This window comes from Neopelma chrysocephalum, unplaced genomic scaffold, assembly GCF_003984885.1.
Source record: "Neopelma chrysocephalum unplaced genomic scaffold, ASM398488v2 Primary Assembly neopelma1_23, whole genome shotgun sequence".
Taxonomy (NCBI): Eukaryota; Metazoa; Chordata; class Aves; order Passeriformes; family Pipridae; genus Neopelma; species Neopelma chrysocephalum.
The window spans coordinates 27030388-27049255 of NW_020897691.1; the positions used below are offsets into that span (position 1 = coordinate 27030388).

Consider the following 18868-nt stretch of genomic DNA (forward strand, 5'->3'; position numbering starts at 1 on the left):
AAAAGTAATTATGTAGATGTAGATGATTACAATGTGTATATCTATTTCTTATTTGCCACCTTTTGTTGCTTTTCAGATGTAGGGGTCCAAAAAGCATTACTTTTGGAAGTGTATTTTATATAAATTAATTTATTTAAAAATTTTTCAGAACTTTCACATTTTATTTTGGTCTCATGCTTAAAATTATGCCATACCTTTTATATCACATTCAAAAATTACAGTATGTTTTAAAAGAATGCCATTAAAAAAGACTTTTTTTAATATTTGACTCTTATGCCATTCATCTTTGACTTTTTATTCGTTTTGGTCTCCAAAGAGGCTTGACACTTGAAAAGGAGATGTGCCCTAAGAAGAAGATACCTCATTTATCCCTTTTTCTATAAAATTGAGAGGGAAGGAGGATTTGGTAACTGGTACATCTCAGCTACGGAGCTGCGTGACAAACCAGCCTGTTTCAGGAGATGGTTGTCTCCACCATATGCAGGCGTTGCACTGTCCTTCCTCTCTCTCTGCTGCCTTCCTTCTCTGAAGCTGGCAGGGTGTCATGGACAAGTTTCCTGCTCTCCTGGCACTTCTGAGAGCAGAATTTGTGTTGGTCCCAGTCCATTGGCAGCTGATGCAAGAAGAATGCAGAATGGAGGGAGCAGAGACGTGGTGTCTGTGTCCCAGTGATCTCCAGTTGGTTGTCTGCCAAATTCTGGAATGGTGGTTTTAACCCTTCCTGGGTCCAGGGCCAGGCCAGAGATGGAATGAACACCGGTAGTAATTTCTTACCTTTGGACATTATAAATAAAAATTTTAAAAATATTTTACATCCTCTCAATTTTGTAAAATATCGATGCTTTTAGAGTTTTTTGCTAATACATTGATTTTGGACCATAAAGAAATATTCTGGGTGTGCAGGAGTCTTTTTCAACTGATTTGTTGGTGCAGTCCACATTAACTGAAAGTGGTTAATATATAGAGTTTACCTCAGAAGGTGATATATAACCTAGCTCAGTTCACAGACAGTTTGTGAGAAATAGATATTCCCAGAACTAACTATTTTTTATTTTATTTTTTTTTCACATTCTTCTTTATTCCGGAGTTTCAAAACTGGCATGACTTTATATATTCCTCTTGGACACTTTGAAAGGGAAGAAAGAGGCATTCCTCCTTAATTTTTTAGGTGCAATGAAAATGGGATGCTAACCGCTCAAGAAAGATGTGAAATTAATTTCCTACTTTTTTTCTTCTCTCCTTTCTTCCATTCCCCAGTATCATACTTTATCTCTGCCACTGTAGTTATTGGGTTTTCTGGGCAGTAGTAGCACAGATAATGGATAAAATAATTTAATGCTGCACCAAAGTAGGATTGTCTTTGCTTTTGCCTTTTGGAGTCTTTGCAGCAATGCAGTGACACTTCAAAAACTTGGTTCAATTTTACTTTTTCTGTTTAGAAAGCTTTAAAACAAACCCAAGATAGACAATTCTGCCAGTTTAATTGAAAAACTTCAGGTCTGGTCTACATACCTAGGCATATTTTCTCAGTATTTTTCATAAAGTCCTCACATGTATTTGCATAAAAATGAGAAATTGTGTGCACGTATACACATGTATATATGTGTGTATATATAGTTCTTAAACCCCTCCCAAGTCTCTTTTTTTCTTATAAAACGAAGAACTGCCTCCTGCTCTCAGTAGCTAAGTTCTATACTTCTGAAGAGCAGAGGAAACTGCTAATAAGTTGGTAACATCCTGCAGTTAGGTAGTTCCCCTAAAGGAGAAAGAATTATAATTACATGTTCTATTTTGAAAAGTGACCAAGCCATATTCCACTTCAAGAGAGGTATTGGGAGGTTGGGATGATGTTTTGATAGGCCGAATGCTTTCTGCTTCAGCAATTTGTAACATTTTATCATTGACAACTGTAGAGGAATGAGGCAGTCTATTTTGGTGGAATGGACAGATTTCTGTCCATCTGTGCTTGTATTACAGCGTGTCACTTGTACTTTAGATCTGCATAGCTCTGAGCCAAGATAGAAGCCACAGCAGGGTCAAGAGGTGGAGAAGCCTGTCAGCACATTCTGTCTCTAATGATATGACAACTGCAAATTGGTGCTTCAGGAACAGCCTGGAGGCAGTCATTATGTTGGGTCTTGAAGCTCAGCTTTCTCTAATACTGTTTCAAAGGAAAATGCTAACTTCAGATGCTTCTGATCAGCCAGGAGTTTAATCTGTTGTAGTTTAACACAGTTATTCCTGTGTTTCTTCAAAAAAAAGCCTAAAAAAAAAGTAGGAGATCATGTATAGAATTGTATTGTTGTTTTTCATGAAAAAAATGGAAGCTACTTCTTTCTAACGGCTGAAATGGATGGCTCTGCTATATTTCAAGCCTTTGTTTTTTCTCTGCATCCATGTATCTCCTGTCTTTTGCTTTTTTCTCTTCTTTCTTTTAAGTTTACACAGATCAATTCAGTTAATATTTTTATGATACTAGAGATTTGACTCTAGCAGATGACCTTAAAGTTGTGCTGGTTTTCCTTTGTCTCACCAGTGCCTACCAGATTGTTGTTGAGGAGCTGCACCCGCACCGAACAAAGCGAGAAACAGGTGCCATGGAGTGCTACCAAATCCCTATCACCTATCAGACTGCTCTTAGCGGAGGGTCACCATATTACTTTGCTGCTCAGCTGCCTCCAGGAAACCTGCCGGAGCCAGCCCCTTTTACTGTGGGTGACAACAGGACTTACCAAGGTTTCTGGAACCCGCCGTTGGCTCCTCGGAAAGGCTACAACATCTATTTCCAGGCCATGAGCAGCGTTGAGAAGGCAAGTGCTAACACCACCTTTCTCCTGGAAGGAGTCAAAGACATGCCTGTGGTGACAATTAGGGCTGTTGGAGTTGGACATAGGAGGTGTTGGCAGTGGCATAGCTGTAATCCTCTCTGTCCAGTGAGAGCATGGCAGTGCACCATTCACATTTCACGTCACCGTCCTGTCATAGTAAATTGCTTAGATGAGAGTTTAATACGTCTCATAGTAATTGTCTGAGCAAAGTAATTTCAGTGCTGTGACTGTCTCCTCGGTAAATAATATCCTCAGTCCTTTCTCTAATTCTCAATCCTTGCACACTTCAGAAGATTAAATTACTGCAGAACAAACAGAATGTGGACTGTTCAGTGGGCTAGTAAAACATTGCTAACTTTTTGAGACTCTTGCACTAAATGTCAATAAAAAGTAAAAGTTTGCTTGAGCAAAAGTAACTCCAGGCCCACTGTGTGTTTGCGAGCGTCTTTCTGAGAAGGTGTACATCAGGCTTGCACCACTGCTGCGCAGTACTAGAAGTGTATCTGTCACCTCCTTGGTGTTTCTTTTTACCTCTGTTACTGAGTACTGCTGCTGGCTCTGTATTCATATGGAAGGACTAAAAGTGCCAGGGAGAGAGGTTCTAGGTGGGAAGAACAACTGTGGTTCTGCAAACCCCATGGTGTTCCTCTTTAATGGTTTTTCTTTTTGTAAATGAAAAATAAGGAAAGGGAAAATGATTGGTGAGGAGGGAAAATGTGGTACACACATAAGCTTTAGATATTTAAAAATTTAAAATTTTGGTTTATGGTATAGAAAAGTGAAGTGTCCAAGCAGGTCAGAAAGGAACTAGAAAGGACAACTAGATTGATAGCCACTGATATGCACCCAAACCTTTGGAAAGGAGCAGAAGCAGTGTTTACCCTTCTTTACATTTGGGTTTTTGTGGAGACTAAACAAATCCTTGCTAACAAGCAGTCTTGCCTTCGAGTCTTTCAAAGACAATTTAACCTTTTACTTATGGTTATGGAAATTGGATATGCATCAAGTGAGAATAGGGACAAAGCTGTTTGAGAATAAGATTTTTTTTCTAATTCAAGAGACCATTCCCTCTTTTTAGTCCTTATCTATAGACCTGTATGAAGTAAACAAAGCAAAATAATAGACACTCATCCATATTTCCCTCACCTGTTAAAAATAATTCCCTTTGTTTTTGTAGGCTTTCAGCAGACTACATTGTAAGCAAATTTGTTTCATTACCCAAGAAATAAGGGGGAGGGAAAAGTAAAATAAAAATACTAAATTAAAAAAGTAGGTCTCAATTTTGGCTTTTACATTTTGACAGAAAAGTAGAAGCTGAGAGAAGAACAGAATTTTTTTTGCTTAAACTTGATTTCAGTTTGTGAGAGTTTAATACTAAAATTGATTTCTCTGTTATGATTTAAAACTTTGGATCCAATTTCTGTTCTTAAAGGGATTTAGGGGGAAATTTTGAGGGGGACTGCACCACATTCTGCCGGGACAGAGACCTAGTGGTTGTAACATAACCTCTGAGCTGCAGAATATTTAGACAGATGCTTTACTATAAACTACCAGGATCACCAAAATAGGCAGAGGGAAGTAAAGTATGCTCTGAAATACACGGTACGGTTGAGAGGAGGGTTACTCTGTGATCCTGGAAGATATATTGAACAAAAGTGGACAAGTAAATCCAGTAACTGGGGAGAATAAGTAAGATTATATTTGGTAAACTTTGTGGGGCTTTCATATAGATTGAAAAATTGTCTCTATGGAACACTTACAGTGCCTCAACTTAGAGCTTTGCTTACTCTTTATAAGCTGTGTTTACAAACCAGCATCAACCTGGGTTTTTTACCTGTTGCTTTAGAATCTTCAAGATGAGAGAGATCCCAGGGGATTTATTCAGGGATGAAGTGCTGGGAGGTGCAGAACTAGAGAGAGAGGATATTTTATAGAGTGAAATTGTCATTATTATATTTTCAAATTACATGCTAATATTGTTTGGAGCAATCTAATACAACAGTAGTTCTATCCTCTCATGCAACCTTTTGCTATTTCAGTATTTTTGCCTTTAAAAGGACTGCACATTGTACAAAAAGGTCAGAAAACCCATTTATGACTAACCCTCATCTCTTCAAGTTGTCCCAACTGGGCATAACTGAGTAATTTCTCTGTTCATTTGTTTTAATTGCTGACCAAACTTCTGAGGGGAAGGGAGGGGGAAGTAAAGTTACATAAAAATTGTCTTTGCACGTGCAACTTCTGAAGCACATCACTGTTGAATCACTGTGTCTCCTAGGCAGATTGTGGAGGTTTTAGATTAACTGTGTCATCTGTGAAGGGGTACCTGGGCTGCTCTGTGCTCATTCCACATGCAGAAGCAGGAGGGAGTGTGTTGCTGATGTGCTTCAGGTGACTGTTTATGAATGTCAGAATGTAGCAAGATGTAAGTTTGGAGACAGTGCTGAGCAAAAGTATCTTCTTTGCTGCACAGTGCTGCTGGAGGTCAACACTGGCTCAGGATTTCTGTGCCATGATATAAATAGGAGCACCAGTCCTCCCATTTCCTTCCGCTGCACTCTGTATTCTTATGGCATGATTTCCATTTGATTTGAATAATCTGACATTTTTCTGTGTTTGACCTGTCCTACACCTTTTCTCCCCATCATTTTTCCTGGACAGTACAGTCTAATGTCTAGTTTTCATCCAGCTTTTGTAAAGGCAAAATCCCCCAACCTCCTTCTCTGCTAAGCCCAGAGCCCTGAGCAACCTCATTGAGTTGTCCCAACCTGATCAGTAGATTTAGGATGAATCTATGGAGTGGAGAGGGCAAGAAAAAGCAACCTGATCTGACTGTTTTCTTTGCTTTTCTGTCCTCAACAGGAAACCAAAACTCAGTGTGTTCGAATAGCTACAAAAGGTAAGAGGTTTGTCCCCGCACACAAAGTAGCTTTTTTTAATGAAACGTGGTGTTTGTATTAAATGTTTGAAGCAAAGCCAATAGTATCCCTCTATTTTGTACCACCTGATTGTCTTAAGATGTAATGGTCTACTGCTTTTTATTCTTTGGTATTGGGCTAAGATAGTACTGTTCTAGCAATACTCAGAATTTAGGACAAAATAAAATCTCTTTTTTTTCTCCCTCCCTGTCTGTTGTTTTCAAGATATGCTTTTAGGGTGCTGAAGCATTGCAGGCAGCAGATAGATGGATGGGAGTCTGGAAAGTGCACGTGGTTAAACTGTCTGTTATGCTAGCAATTATTTACAAGCAGGGGTGGAAATAATTTAAATGAAGGACACGACAGTTAATTTTCCTAAGTAAGAGCTCCAAATGTTAGCTAGACATAGGGGGGGTTGATTTGAGGAAGGTTTGTCTCTTTGATAGCAAGTGAGTTCCAGGGCTAGGACTGAGTGCATAACTGTGAGAATAAATCATGTTGACCCCATATACAGCGGGTTAATCACATACTGCTCACTCAGAAACGCTGTTTCATCTTCAAATGAGCACTTAGTTGTTCTGCTTATTGTTATCTCTCGCTTTGACTGTATTTATAGCCATTCGTTTTGGTGGCTTGATCGTGTGGACATGAGAGTTGTTTGATAGACTCTGGCAGCATAAACAAGAAAGGAGCTTACAAATGCCCAAAGAGTAGTCTGCAGAGGCCCAGCTCTTATGTTGTCTCTTTCTAATTGCATATTGATATTTAGCATAAAAACAACTTTAGATATGAGCAAGCAGGCATTTAAAGTACTGAAGAGGCACATCAGTCCCATTTTTCAGTTACTTCTTTCAGTTTAAATCTTGTTCCAATTACAAGCTGATGCCTGTAATGAGGTGGTAGCAATCAAACATTTTCTTGAGAAACCAGAAAATAAAATGTACTTCTCAAGATGTGTTAATATTTTCATCAAGTGAGGTAAGCTAATAAAAACAGGAAATTAAAACCATGAGCTAAGTCTTCTGTGAAAGGTACATCAGCCTTATTTTTCTTGTGTTTACCTGGTACGATTAAATGTTTGAATTAAAATATATTTGCATAAACAAATATTTATGTACCACAAGCATGTATTGCTAGGATTTGAGTCAAGGGAGAGTCTGAAAGGCTCAGAAATAACCTAAAATATTGCAGGACTGAGGAAGGGGAAAGCAATGGTGTCTCTCATAATACATTTTCTGGATAGCAATAACAAAACAAGGAGGGAGTTGACTTTAGTATAAGAAAACTATTTTTTACTTAATCATACACAGTCTAGGGATCTCAAAGCAATGTTCATGGTAGCAATAGACCTCTTGGTGGTTGTTTGTACACCTTCCTCTGCTTGCAATAGTCACATTCACCCACAATGACTGTCAACTGAAGGAAAGGGGAAATGAGTAACAGGTTTCTTATCATTGTACCATATATCCTGCCTTTACTACTCTGATTGAAGACAGTTTATTAAGTAAGTGCATTGCCTGATATATCAGTGCTAAACTCCTTGAAAGTGGAACTAAAACCCAAAATGTTTTCTCTGACTTATTTTACTTTCTAGATGTGAATTGCAGGTGGAGGCAACATTAGGAGTAAATGCTTTCTCTTCCTCTGACGGAATTCATTTAATAGGGCATCATCACTTTAAAGTCATGTACATTCATACTTCTCAAATGAGTTATACTGTTATTCTAAAACATTTTTTATAAGTTCACACTGATTATTTTCCCCCATGTTTTCATTGTAATAATAATACCATGATTTGTTGTACTCAAAGAAGACTATACTTAATATATTGGTTTATTCATATGTTCATCTGGTTATCCTGGTTTGTTTGGGTTTGTTGTTTTTTTGTGGGTTTTTTGTTTGTTTATTTGTTTTGTAGTGTATAAGATTGTTTTGAATCATTGAGCTAAATGTCTGGTTACATTTGTAATATTTTCATAGGGAAAAGAGGACTGTCTCATCTTACCTAATGCACTCCACTAAAGCTAACATACCCATTTAAAATCAAAAAAATTGTCTAAACTATGTATTCCGTTAAAAAAGTAATGTGTAGTTCTGTGTTATCTCCTGTGACTTGAAGCAGCCTACAGTTTGCCAAACTGAATTTTGTCTTGAACATGTTGAAAAGGCATTAAAAATGATAAAATGCTAGGGTGGAAGGGAGCAGGGAGGAACAACATTAAAGACAATGTTTAAATAAGACAAAATTTCCCTGGTAGTGAAGTTCAGTGTTACTGGCAAAGTTAGTTTCTCATCTCTATCTTGTTCAAGAATCTGGTGTTATCTACTGTGTATATTCATAGCAATAAGATGCTATGGAAAAAATATGATAGTAATACCATGGTTTGGTGCTGGAGAAGTTCATATCCCTGCAGTTGTAATCTTGATAATTTAACTTTCTTAAGTCTGTTGTTTCCTTGACTAATTTTTCGTTTGCTTGGACAGTTCCCTATATAATTTACATATATTTTACTGCATAGGGGATCTCACACATATCATTCCCATGGGTTGGTTTTTGCCTTCAGAAATTCATGGGATAGTTTATTGGTGTCAAACTAATGAAAGTCAGCAAATTTAAATGGAAGCGCTCATACTTTTTTTAGTCTGTATATTCCAGGTGCAGTGTTCTCATGCACTTCTGATAACAAAGTGCACTGAAGTATCAAGTCATTTAAAAGATGGTGCCGAATCATGACTAAAGTATGTTGCTGCTTTTGATGTGTCTTGAAAGAATGTTTTTAGAGTAAACTGAGAGGCTTACTAGTGTGTGGTATATTAAAATACACTAAATTTTCATTATAGAAAATATTGGAACAGCATCAGTTTAAAAAGTAGTCTCCTGAGCAGTTCCTGTGTACTTGCAGCTGAAGGATAAATGTCTGAGTGATTCTTTGATGACCCTGATTTAGGCTAATAATAGAATTCCCCCTTTTTATGGACACCTACTTCCACAACGCTTGTAAGAGTTTAATGACCCTGACTTTTGCCCTTCTGTAGATTGGAGTGAATTGGCCAGGACAGTCCCAAGTAATTAGATGTGAGAGAGTATGCAAGTTACATAGATGTACACAGTCTGTTCATATAAGCTTTGATTCTTGAGGAAACTAGGTTAAAAATAATTCCTTGTGTCACAGATGATGATGAGTAGGCTATACCTAAAGCACCATTTCCATTACAGGTATAGCCCAAAAAATGTATTAAATGTGAACAATTTTAATTCCTTGGACACTTTTAGCTGATACTGCCTTCCTCTATCAACCTGAACCCCCTCCTCATTCAGAGCCTTTTAGTAACTCATGATCGGCATAATTTTTTTTTTTTTAACACCACTTCATTGATCTCTACCTCATTATTTTTGAATCTATGTAGTAGGATTACCCAGTCACTAATAATCTGGTTTCCCACACATAGTAACTGAAGAAGAAGGAAAAAAAAATCTTGTTTTCTGAAGAGCAGAGAAGAGTACAGAGACTGAGATAATAGGTCAGATTTTCATTAGGAATGGAAAGACGGAATTATGCTAGAAAATATGTGTTATTTGATTTTTAAAAAAAAGTGTCACATATAATTTCCTACAGAAAGTTCTTGCACTTCCTAATACTCACTTAGTAAGGCAGAGTTCAACTATGGAATCACAGAATCGTTAAGGTTGGAAAATACCTCTAAGATCATGAAGTCCAACAGTCAACCTAACCACCACCATGTTCACCACCAAACCATGTTGACAGGTGCCATATCCACATGTTTTTTGAGTGCTTCCAGGGATGGTGGCTCCACCACTTCCATGGGCATTCTGTTCCAATGCTTTACACCCTTTTCATGAACAAATTTTTCCTAATATCTAACCTAAACTCCTTCTGCCGCAACTTGAGGTCATTAACTAGTTCATAATATACACATATCAGAATGAATATGTGATAACCAAACCTGCCTAACCAAAGTATTGATAGACTGAAGTAAATAAAAGGTGCATACACTTCAGAATAATACGTGTTAGTGACTGATCAGTCATTTCCTGGAGTTGAGTTTGACTGTATAAAATTTTGAACGGGTTTCCACTCACATCCGGGCATTGACATTTCATTTTACAGTCTAAAATGTTATCGACTGCTCAGGGAATGAAACTAGATTAACATGGTCAGAGAAGAGTGATGCTTCAAACTATTTAGCATGTAAATAGATATTTAAGAGGACAGAAGGGACAGCAGAGCTATTACTAAACAGAGTATATGAAGCTGACATTTGTGACAGTTTTCAGACTGCCAAGTTTGAGGCTAATACTATTGTTTTGTTTTGTTTAGTGGACTAGAGAAACACTTTGAAAATTTAATTAGAAGAAATCTACTGTGGCAATAAAGAAGTGGTGGGCCTGGCAGCTCTATCACAAAGTAGTTAGAGGGAATAAATGAAGCCCAAGGTTTCTCTTTCCACATTTAAAACAAGAACTTCATCAACTCCAACATTATTTTCCCTTGTGGGTTTCATTTGTGTTATTAGTTCAGGCAGAATAGAACCTCTCTATCTCTGTGCACGTTTAGTTCATAGAGATGGATGAAAATGCCATTTGAGATGATGCACATCTGGAAGTAATTGTGAAATAGCAGAAAATGACTTTTTAATCTGATTTGAGGAATAAAAAGGTCTGGGTGGTAACATTTCTACTGCAAGTGTGTATTTAGTCCGCCATTATTATTGCTCTGAATTCATTCCCACAGCAGTTGGGAATTGATCCAAAGGCCTTTGAAGTCAATGGGAGTCCTTCCACTGACATTAATGTGCTTTGGATTAGGTCTTTAGAAGTCATAAATCTGTCTAGACTGTAATTATTTCTTTGAAATTGTTCCTGATGGTGTTTCTGCTCTTAGGGAAATTTGTGAAAGTCAAATCACCTCCTGTTGCAGGATGGTCAAAAATGTCTGTTACCGATTAATGCACAAATGAAGGGAAGATGTCAGATGCTAAATGTATCTGAAACGAAGCTTCTCTCACTGTTGTTTTTATGTTGGGATCAATGCTTCTACAATGACTTTTAGCTGTACCATCATAATAGACCCTGGAGACCCAAGTGGCAGTATAAATTTAGAGAACAATTCAGGTGTTTCCCAAGTCCCATCTTTTTTTTTTCACTTTTTTCCCTTTTTCATAGGAAAAAGCTATTAATATGTTTAAACTTCAGTGGTCTTTTGCATAATGTATTTTATCACACAAAGAGGAGAATTTAACTAGCTTGCTGAGCTTTCCAAAGATGGAAACACAATATTAGCATGGCATATTTTTCTCTTTTGTGTGGGAAATTGCAGAAGTTCACCGAGCAACCACATCTGCTAGTTCTGATAAGTGATACCTTTGGTTGTAAATAAAAAAATTGCATGATCTTTTGATTGAATATTTGATGATAGTTATTAAAAATGCAGTTAAGTGAGGGACACCTCTAGATTTTCAGACACAGAAACCTATAATGTGGATATTTTCATATATACACAAAGAGGAAGAAAATTGTAGAATTCAATTACAAAAACTTCATTTGAGTAAAAAAAAATTCAATGTAACAACAACATTTATCATGTGAAATTACCTGATTGATATGCATGGGACAGCAATTTTCAGAGATTGTGTTTCCCATTCTTTATTATAAGGCACCAAAGAGAAGTACACTTTTCTCCTTGTTGCTTCACATCTCTAAGAAATAAGGGGTATCTGAGGGTAAGAGCAGAAACTTATTAATTACCTAATGTTTTTATGCTTATGACATTGCCTGAGCTGAACCATCTATTTTAACTGTATTTGTAAACAATTATAATTAGGAGTATTTTATCATTTCTGGCCCATTTCATAAGTCTTCAGATATGACTGTGTTTTGAAAGAGTAGTTGCCTGATTCTGGTCAGAAAAATTTCATAGATGACTAAATCTAGTAAATACAATTAGTAAATCTAATTTCTTAACTAGAAAACTTTATTGTTAAACATATTACTTAGTGAATAAGTTTATTATATGCAAACTTTCTTTTATTAAATTTAATATAGTTTTGAAAGTAAGCATTTTTAAAACTGGTATGTTTGTAAGAGGAAACACTAGTGATACATTTCAGTGTTTGGGTTTTTTTAAGTTAGTCATTAGAATGAAGAAATTTTGAGTCCAAAGATATTAACTAAATGTTAACTTTCCTTGATTTTGAAATGTTTCAGTATTTCTTTTAACCTAACTACTTAACAAATTACTTTGTGTAGATGCTATATGCAGATTGAAATCTTAGGAATCTTAAAGATTTCCTAAAGAATGAGAATTTTAGAAGTAAGAATTCAGGTAGAGGATTCTAGTTTATATTTAAATGTTAGAGAAGGAATGTTGATACATTACCTGCTCAAAGTGAAGATTCAGCATCTTAGCACATATTCTCTTTTAGTAGGTGCCTGGTTTATTAGGTCTCTTCAGCTGTTATGAATATTATTTCATGAATCAGTTTGTGGTCATTGAGGGGTTTGCATCCATTGTTAGAGAATATGGAGACATAGAGGTAGAAATCTAGTGTTTTTACAAAAACTGTTAGAATTTTAACTGCAATTGAAAATTCTTCATTACGCTATAATAGATATGCATTTAAAATTACCATTTGCTGATACTGCTGGTTGTGGGGGGTATTTTAGCTCCCATTTTTTTTTACTGTTCTTTCATAATTTCTCATTTGTCCTTTCTTATGTTTTTGCCTTCTTTGTGTAATTGTAAAATTACAAGTGTTTAGAGAAGGTAAACTCTATCATCACCTGATAGGACTGGTCTCATTAGCCCCTTTTCATACAAGCAGCCTGTGTATACTTTCATTTTATTAACTGTGATTAACTGTACCTTTGGATAAAATGGCCCCTTCCAATGCTTGGGATTGAAGGGTGCGTGAGGTAGATCAGGCAGAGATTGCTGCCTCTTAACAGTCTTCACAGGCATCTCAGATGCATGTTCAACTTTGGAGCAACAAGAACTTGGCTTATCTGTGCTGCAGTGAAGCCCCATGAAGCGACAGCACTGTTTAACCTTTTCAAAGAAAGAAGGAGAAAGGAGTCTCTAGAAATTATAAATTTTGTTTATATCCATTCAGTATTCTTCAGCCAGAGTAACACTTTCTCTGCATTGGCAAGCAGCAGAGACAGCCCAGAGTAGGTTTTGCCATACACATAATTTACACATAAGTTGAATACTGTACCAAATAAAGCAATGAATTGCTGATCCTAGAAATATCCCTACTTACAAGTATCTTACCACCCTTGTTAGTGCCAGTAGAGAAACTACAGTTCAAACTGATACAGTCAAAATCAGTCATACTTGAAACCAGTTCCATTAAATGCTTCATTAGATTGGGAGATTTTAATATACACACATTTGTTGGATTTGGAAGTTAGTAGGAAAGTCATATACACACATTTGTTGGATTTGGAAGTTAGTAGGAAAGTCCAGATTGTTTTGGAAGTGGTAACGAAAACTTGGATGCCACTCCAGTAGTGATGATATGCTCTGAACCCTAGCTGGTCATTGCTGTCCCTAGTTCTGATGTGCTGTTATTGCAGATGATGTCATGAATGCATTCACTGTTGGACTAGTAATAGCTTCCTTCCTATGCTACAATTTAGCACGGATAAAGTAAAAATCATTTAAATGACAGATTCATTAAAATCATCATTAATAATGAGGAGTTGATGTTAGTAGATCACACATAAGCCAATAAAGATAGAAAAACAAATTCTTAAGGAGTGTGTATGGCTGGTGGTCACAAAGCTCATGGAAAAAAAGTGCCTGTCAGCAGCTCATTGCTATTCCTTTTACACATTACTGACCTCACTCAGACTTGCCAAAATAAACTAACTTAACACAGTCAAAATAATTTTAAGCATTTTCTAGGTTAGAACAATTGCACAAGCAGTTCTGAAAGCTGAATGAAAATGACAGTACATGCTGAAATAGTGGTGAAATGGGGAGGTAGTCTTCACCATCTTCAGATGCAGCCAAAAGGTGTCGAGGTCGTGCTTAAAACTGCTAGAAGAATTTAAACCTCAAGGTCAAAGCTCCTTCAGTCTAACTAAAAAAAACGAACATGAAATGTTGCATCAGTATGCAGCACCTTACCACAGAGGAGGTAATCCTTGCAATTATCCATCCTTGTATTAACAGCTGCCTAACAGTGAGATATTTTGAATAGAAGGCTGCTTACTGTGCACCTAGAGAGGAAGGACAAAGACAGTTTTATATCAGAAAAGAATGTTGCCCAAAGAACACAGAAGAAATTCAGCAACATCTAAATCAGAAATGTGCTTATTAATTTTTTTGGAAACAGTTTATGACCCTAAAATCGACATCACTGTGTTTCTCTGTATCTAATCAAACACTTTTAACTAAATGAAAAGAAGTTCCAGCTCATTGTCATGAACATTTCAAGGGTTTATTAAACTATTTGCATGTCATCTCTGACAGAGCGCTAAATGAAGTTCTACAGCTAGTCATCTAGAAACAAGGAGCAGCATTGCCAAGTGTAGTAGCACTTCCTAAATGCTGTCAAATGTGTTGCAGTGCTAGTCAGTATGGTTGATTGGCACTGGTGCCAAATTACTCAAATACAGAGACTGATGCTTTGTCAGCTGCATAAGGAGATGATGGCTCTGAAGTTCAGGAGCATACGCTGCTTTCTGCTCTTGTGGGAAGTTGTGTACTAACCACGCTATTTTTGGAAAGATCCCAACAGAAAGGGCTTGCAGATGGACCTTGTAGGAAGGATGATCTTTTTAGAAATTATGTGGTTGTCACACAGCTGTCTGTTACAGCAGGAGTCAGTTATAGGCACTGTTAAAATGAATTTTGGGGCCAGGTAAATTCAAAGATAGGGAACAGAATTATGAGCCTGTGTGTGGTTTTTGGTGCTTTTGACTTAGGCTGGAGGCTTTTGTGCCAATTCAGCAGTTTGGAATGGACTATGAATATTCTCCATGCTGCACAATGATGAAGGTTCTTGATCAGGATGGACTTCCAGAACCCTTCATTGTCAAAGAGGTCATGAAATATATTGCATTCTTTGACATTTCTGATTAACATCTGCTTTGTTGAGTGAACAAGAAAGGTAACCACATTCAATACCATATAGATGCCAGAATATTTAACCTGAACATTAAATCCAAAGTCCCATACCTGCTGACTTGTGTTACTTGCTCTTTGCTGATGACTGAGTATTGGTTATTCAAACATATGTAAGCAGACTACATATTATTGACTGTTTCAGCCTCTCTGTCAAGTGGTTTGGCCAGGCCATTAGCATAGAGGAAAAAGAGGTCCTGCTCTAACCTTGCTGTGGTGGAAAATATCCTGAGGCAGTAGTCTGTGCTGATGATAAACCACTGAAATTTGTGAGAATAGCAATGCTACTTCACCAGCATACTTTTAATGCCAGAGTTAATAGTGTACTCATGCAGGGAATAGCAAAAGTCAATATAGTATTTTGGATGATAAAGCAGCATGTCTGAAATGAGACATCTGGTTTCAAATAAAAGTAAACATCTATTGTGCATTAGTTGGTGTCACTCAGTGTAGAGCTACAAAACTTGGACGTTTTATGGTCTCCACATCTAGCACCCAAACCATTTCCAATACACTGCTTTCACGCCCTTGCTGCCATAAAACTGCAGAATCTTGCCCTGAATGCTATACTCTTAAATTGCTGTCACATTGTCAGCACTGAAGCAATATTACAGGACATCCGGTTTTGCCAGACCTGCTTCTCATGTTGGGCAACAAATTGCCCAAAACTGATTTCTATGGGCAGTTGAAATGCATAGTAAAGCTCAGAGGCATATAATGAGGTAGTTAATGAGGAAGTTTAAGGCAAATCCTCAGTTATGTGTCATCGGTTTCATAGTGTAGGAAATTACATCTGATGATTTCCTGCTCTAGCAAAGAATGAGTACTTATGCCATCATAACATGCAAATAAAATCAGAATGATACTGTATGGTAAATGTGAATATAGTAGTGAAACATTATATCTGTACATTTCACAGAATCATGAAAATGTGTGTCTTTCTTGCACAATAAAGCCAAATCCTTATGTACTGATGGAAAACAGGCATCACATGCCTTTCCATCTCTTGCGCTACTGTATTTCTGACTTTGCCGTTTCTCCAGGCTTAAGAATGATGCATCCTGATGAGCAAGAAATCAGGCAAATGGGGCTAGAAACCTATGTGGATGAATAAAGAACTCCTGTCATTACTCAAGCGTAAGCAGAAAATACACAGGAGATGGAAAAAGGGTCAGGCCACTTGGAATGAATATAAAGAGGTTGTCAGAGTAAGTAGAAATGAGACAAGGAAGGCCAAGGAATTAAATCTGGCCAAGGGTGTCATGGACAACAAGATCACTGCTCACGATCATCTTTGAAAGGTCATGGAGATTAGGAGAGGTGCCTGAGGACTGGAAAAAACCAAATGTCATGCCAGTCTTCAAAAAGGAGGACCCAAGGAACTACCGTCCGGTCAGCCTCACCTCAATCTCTGTAAAAGTGATGGAACACTTTATTGTGGAGGCCATTTCTATTCATATGGATGACAATAAAATGGATGATCAGGAGTAGTCAGCATGGATTCACTAAAGGTAAATCATGCTTGACCCAATCTGATTGCTTTCTACAATGAAGCAACTGCCTAGATGGATGAGGGGAGAGCAGTGGATATTGTCTACCTTTCCTTTAGCAAGGCTTTCAACACTGTCTGTCACAACATCCTCATAGGTGAACTCAGGAATTAAGGACTAGATGAGTGGACAGTAAGGTGGATTGAGAACTGGCTGAACAGCAGATCCCAGAGGGTTATAATCAGTGGCACAGGGTCTAGTTGGAGGCCCCCAAGTTTCAATACCAGGCCCAGTATTGTTCAACTTGTTCATCAATGACTTGGATGAAGGGTAGATGCCTCCTCAGCAAGTTCACTGATGACACGAAGCTGGGAGGAGTGGTCGATCCACCAGAGGCCTCTGCAGCCCTTCAGAAAGACCTCGTTAGGTTGGAGAGATGGGCAGAGAAGAACTATGTGAAATTCTACAAAGGCAAATGCAGGGTCCGGAACCTGTGTGACCTGCTGGAAAGCAGCTCTGTGAGTCACCTGAGAGTCCTGGTGTTCAACAAGCTGTCCATGAGCCAGCAGTGTGCCCTTGTGGCCAAGAAGGCCAACGGTATTCTGGGGTGCCTTAAGAAGGGCACTCCCAGCAGGTTGAGGGAGGTGATCCTCCCCCTCTAGTGATCTTCCCTCAGCCCTGGTGAAGCCTCACCTAGAATACTGTGTCCAGTTCTGGGCTCCTCAGTACAAGAGAGACATAGAGTTCCTGGAACGGGTCCAACAGAGGGCTATGAAGATGATTAAGGGACTGGAGCATCTCTCTTATGAGGAAAGGCTGAAGAGAGTTGGAGTTCAGCCTCGAGAAGAGATGACTGAGAGGAGACCTCATCAATGTATATAAGTATCTGAAAGGAGGGTGTCAACAAGATGGAGCCAGGCTCTTCTCAGTGGTGCCAAGCAATAGGACAAGAGGCAACTGGCAGAAACTGATGCACAGGAAGTTCCACCTGAATATGAGGAAGAACTTATCTACTATGCAAGTGACTGAGCACTGGAACAGATTGCCCAGAGAGGTTGTGGAGTCTCCCTCACTGGAGATATTAAAAAACCGTCTGGACGCAATCCTGTACCATGTGCTCCAGGATGACCCTGCTCGAGCAGGGAGGTTGGAGCAGATGACCCACTGTGATCCCTTCCAACACTGCCCATTCTGTGAATCTGTGATTTCAAAGGACTGCTTATGGAAGATGTAAATCATATATTTTGTAAACATTAGCACAGGTTGTCCAGAGAGTTAGTGGATGCCCCATGCCCTGATGGAAACATTCAGGGTCAGGTTGGATGAGGCACTGAGCAAGCTTATCTAGTTAAACATATCCCTGCTCACTGCAGAGGGGGGTTGCACTAGATGACCTTTAAAGGTCCCTTCCTACTCAAACTTTCTATGATATGAAGATACATATCCTGATTGTACATCTTATTCTTGGGACCGTTAGATAATGACAGGAATATCAAATTGTGGACCATTTGTTAGAACTGTTGAAGGAGGTTTTGCTATTATATCCATGTTTTTAACAACATAAGAGAAAGGGGATAGAATTCTACAATTATTGGAATTGGCATTCAGATTGCCTCAACATATGGAAGGCAGTTGATTTGCACAAGTACAAGCATTTTTTAATGTGAATCTTAATTTTTATGTACATTAACATGAATCAGATTGTGTGAATTTGCTTGTTTTGTTGACTCACTACAACAGAAAATATGTAGTCAAGCAAATCTCAAATTAATCTTTGATCTGTTTCCAATTTCGCAGATTTTGCTGAATTGAGTCTGTCATTCCAGTTTTGAAACGATGGTGCTGCATACTCTAGAATTTTGTATAGATATCAGATAAGAAGGCTGATATTTCAGATTACTCTGTCTATTGAGGAATATATGTCTCAAGTCCCCATAAACAGCAGTCAGCTATTAACCATCAGGGTTAGATAGGATTTTTGATCCATAACTTGAACTGTGGAGTTTGCCATTGCTGTTACCAACTGCTTGTGTGTTTCAGCCTAGATCATGCCGCACACTGAGCTGGGAAAGGCTGGTGGCTATTTGCAGCAGTCACTACATATTTGTAAATCTACCAAGTTCTTATTTTGCTTTTGAACATAATTTAGAAACCCTCATTCTATGATAAGTACTTGGAAAGTTAGGGACTGAGAGATCATAGAATCATAGAACTGTTGAAGTTGGAAAAGACCTCTAAGATCTTGGGACCATTTCCTGTCATCCTGCCATTGATACCTGTGAGAAGAGACCAACCCCCACCTTGCTACAACCTCCTTTCAGGTAGTTGTAGAAAGCAATAAGGTCCCCAGTGAACCTTCTTTGCTCCAGGAACCCCAGCTCACTCATCTTCTGCTAATGGAAAACTGAATCTCATTATGTGCTTGTCCAAACATGAAAGCTGCTAATTTGGTTGCCTTCTTATTAAAAATATATTGCTTA

The 18868-nt window shown here is 38.0% G+C and overlaps 1 protein-coding gene across 13 annotated transcripts in view; it reads left to right on the forward strand.

Annotated features, from left to right (window-relative positions):
• The window catches only part of PTPRK (protein tyrosine phosphatase, receptor type K), a 397175-nt gene that overhangs the window by 320374 nt on the left and 57933 nt on the right, over positions 1 to 18868 (forward strand). For all 13 annotated transcript variants that reach the window (XM_027691497.1, XM_027691405.1, XM_027691440.1 and 10 more), the window contains exons 12-13: positions 2537 to 2810; positions 5691 to 5727. In XM_027691497.1, coding sequence (XP_027547298.1) covers positions 2537 to 2810; positions 5691 to 5727 — 311 coding nt within the window. The remainder of the gene's footprint in view (positions 1 to 2536; positions 2811 to 5690; positions 5728 to 18868) is intronic.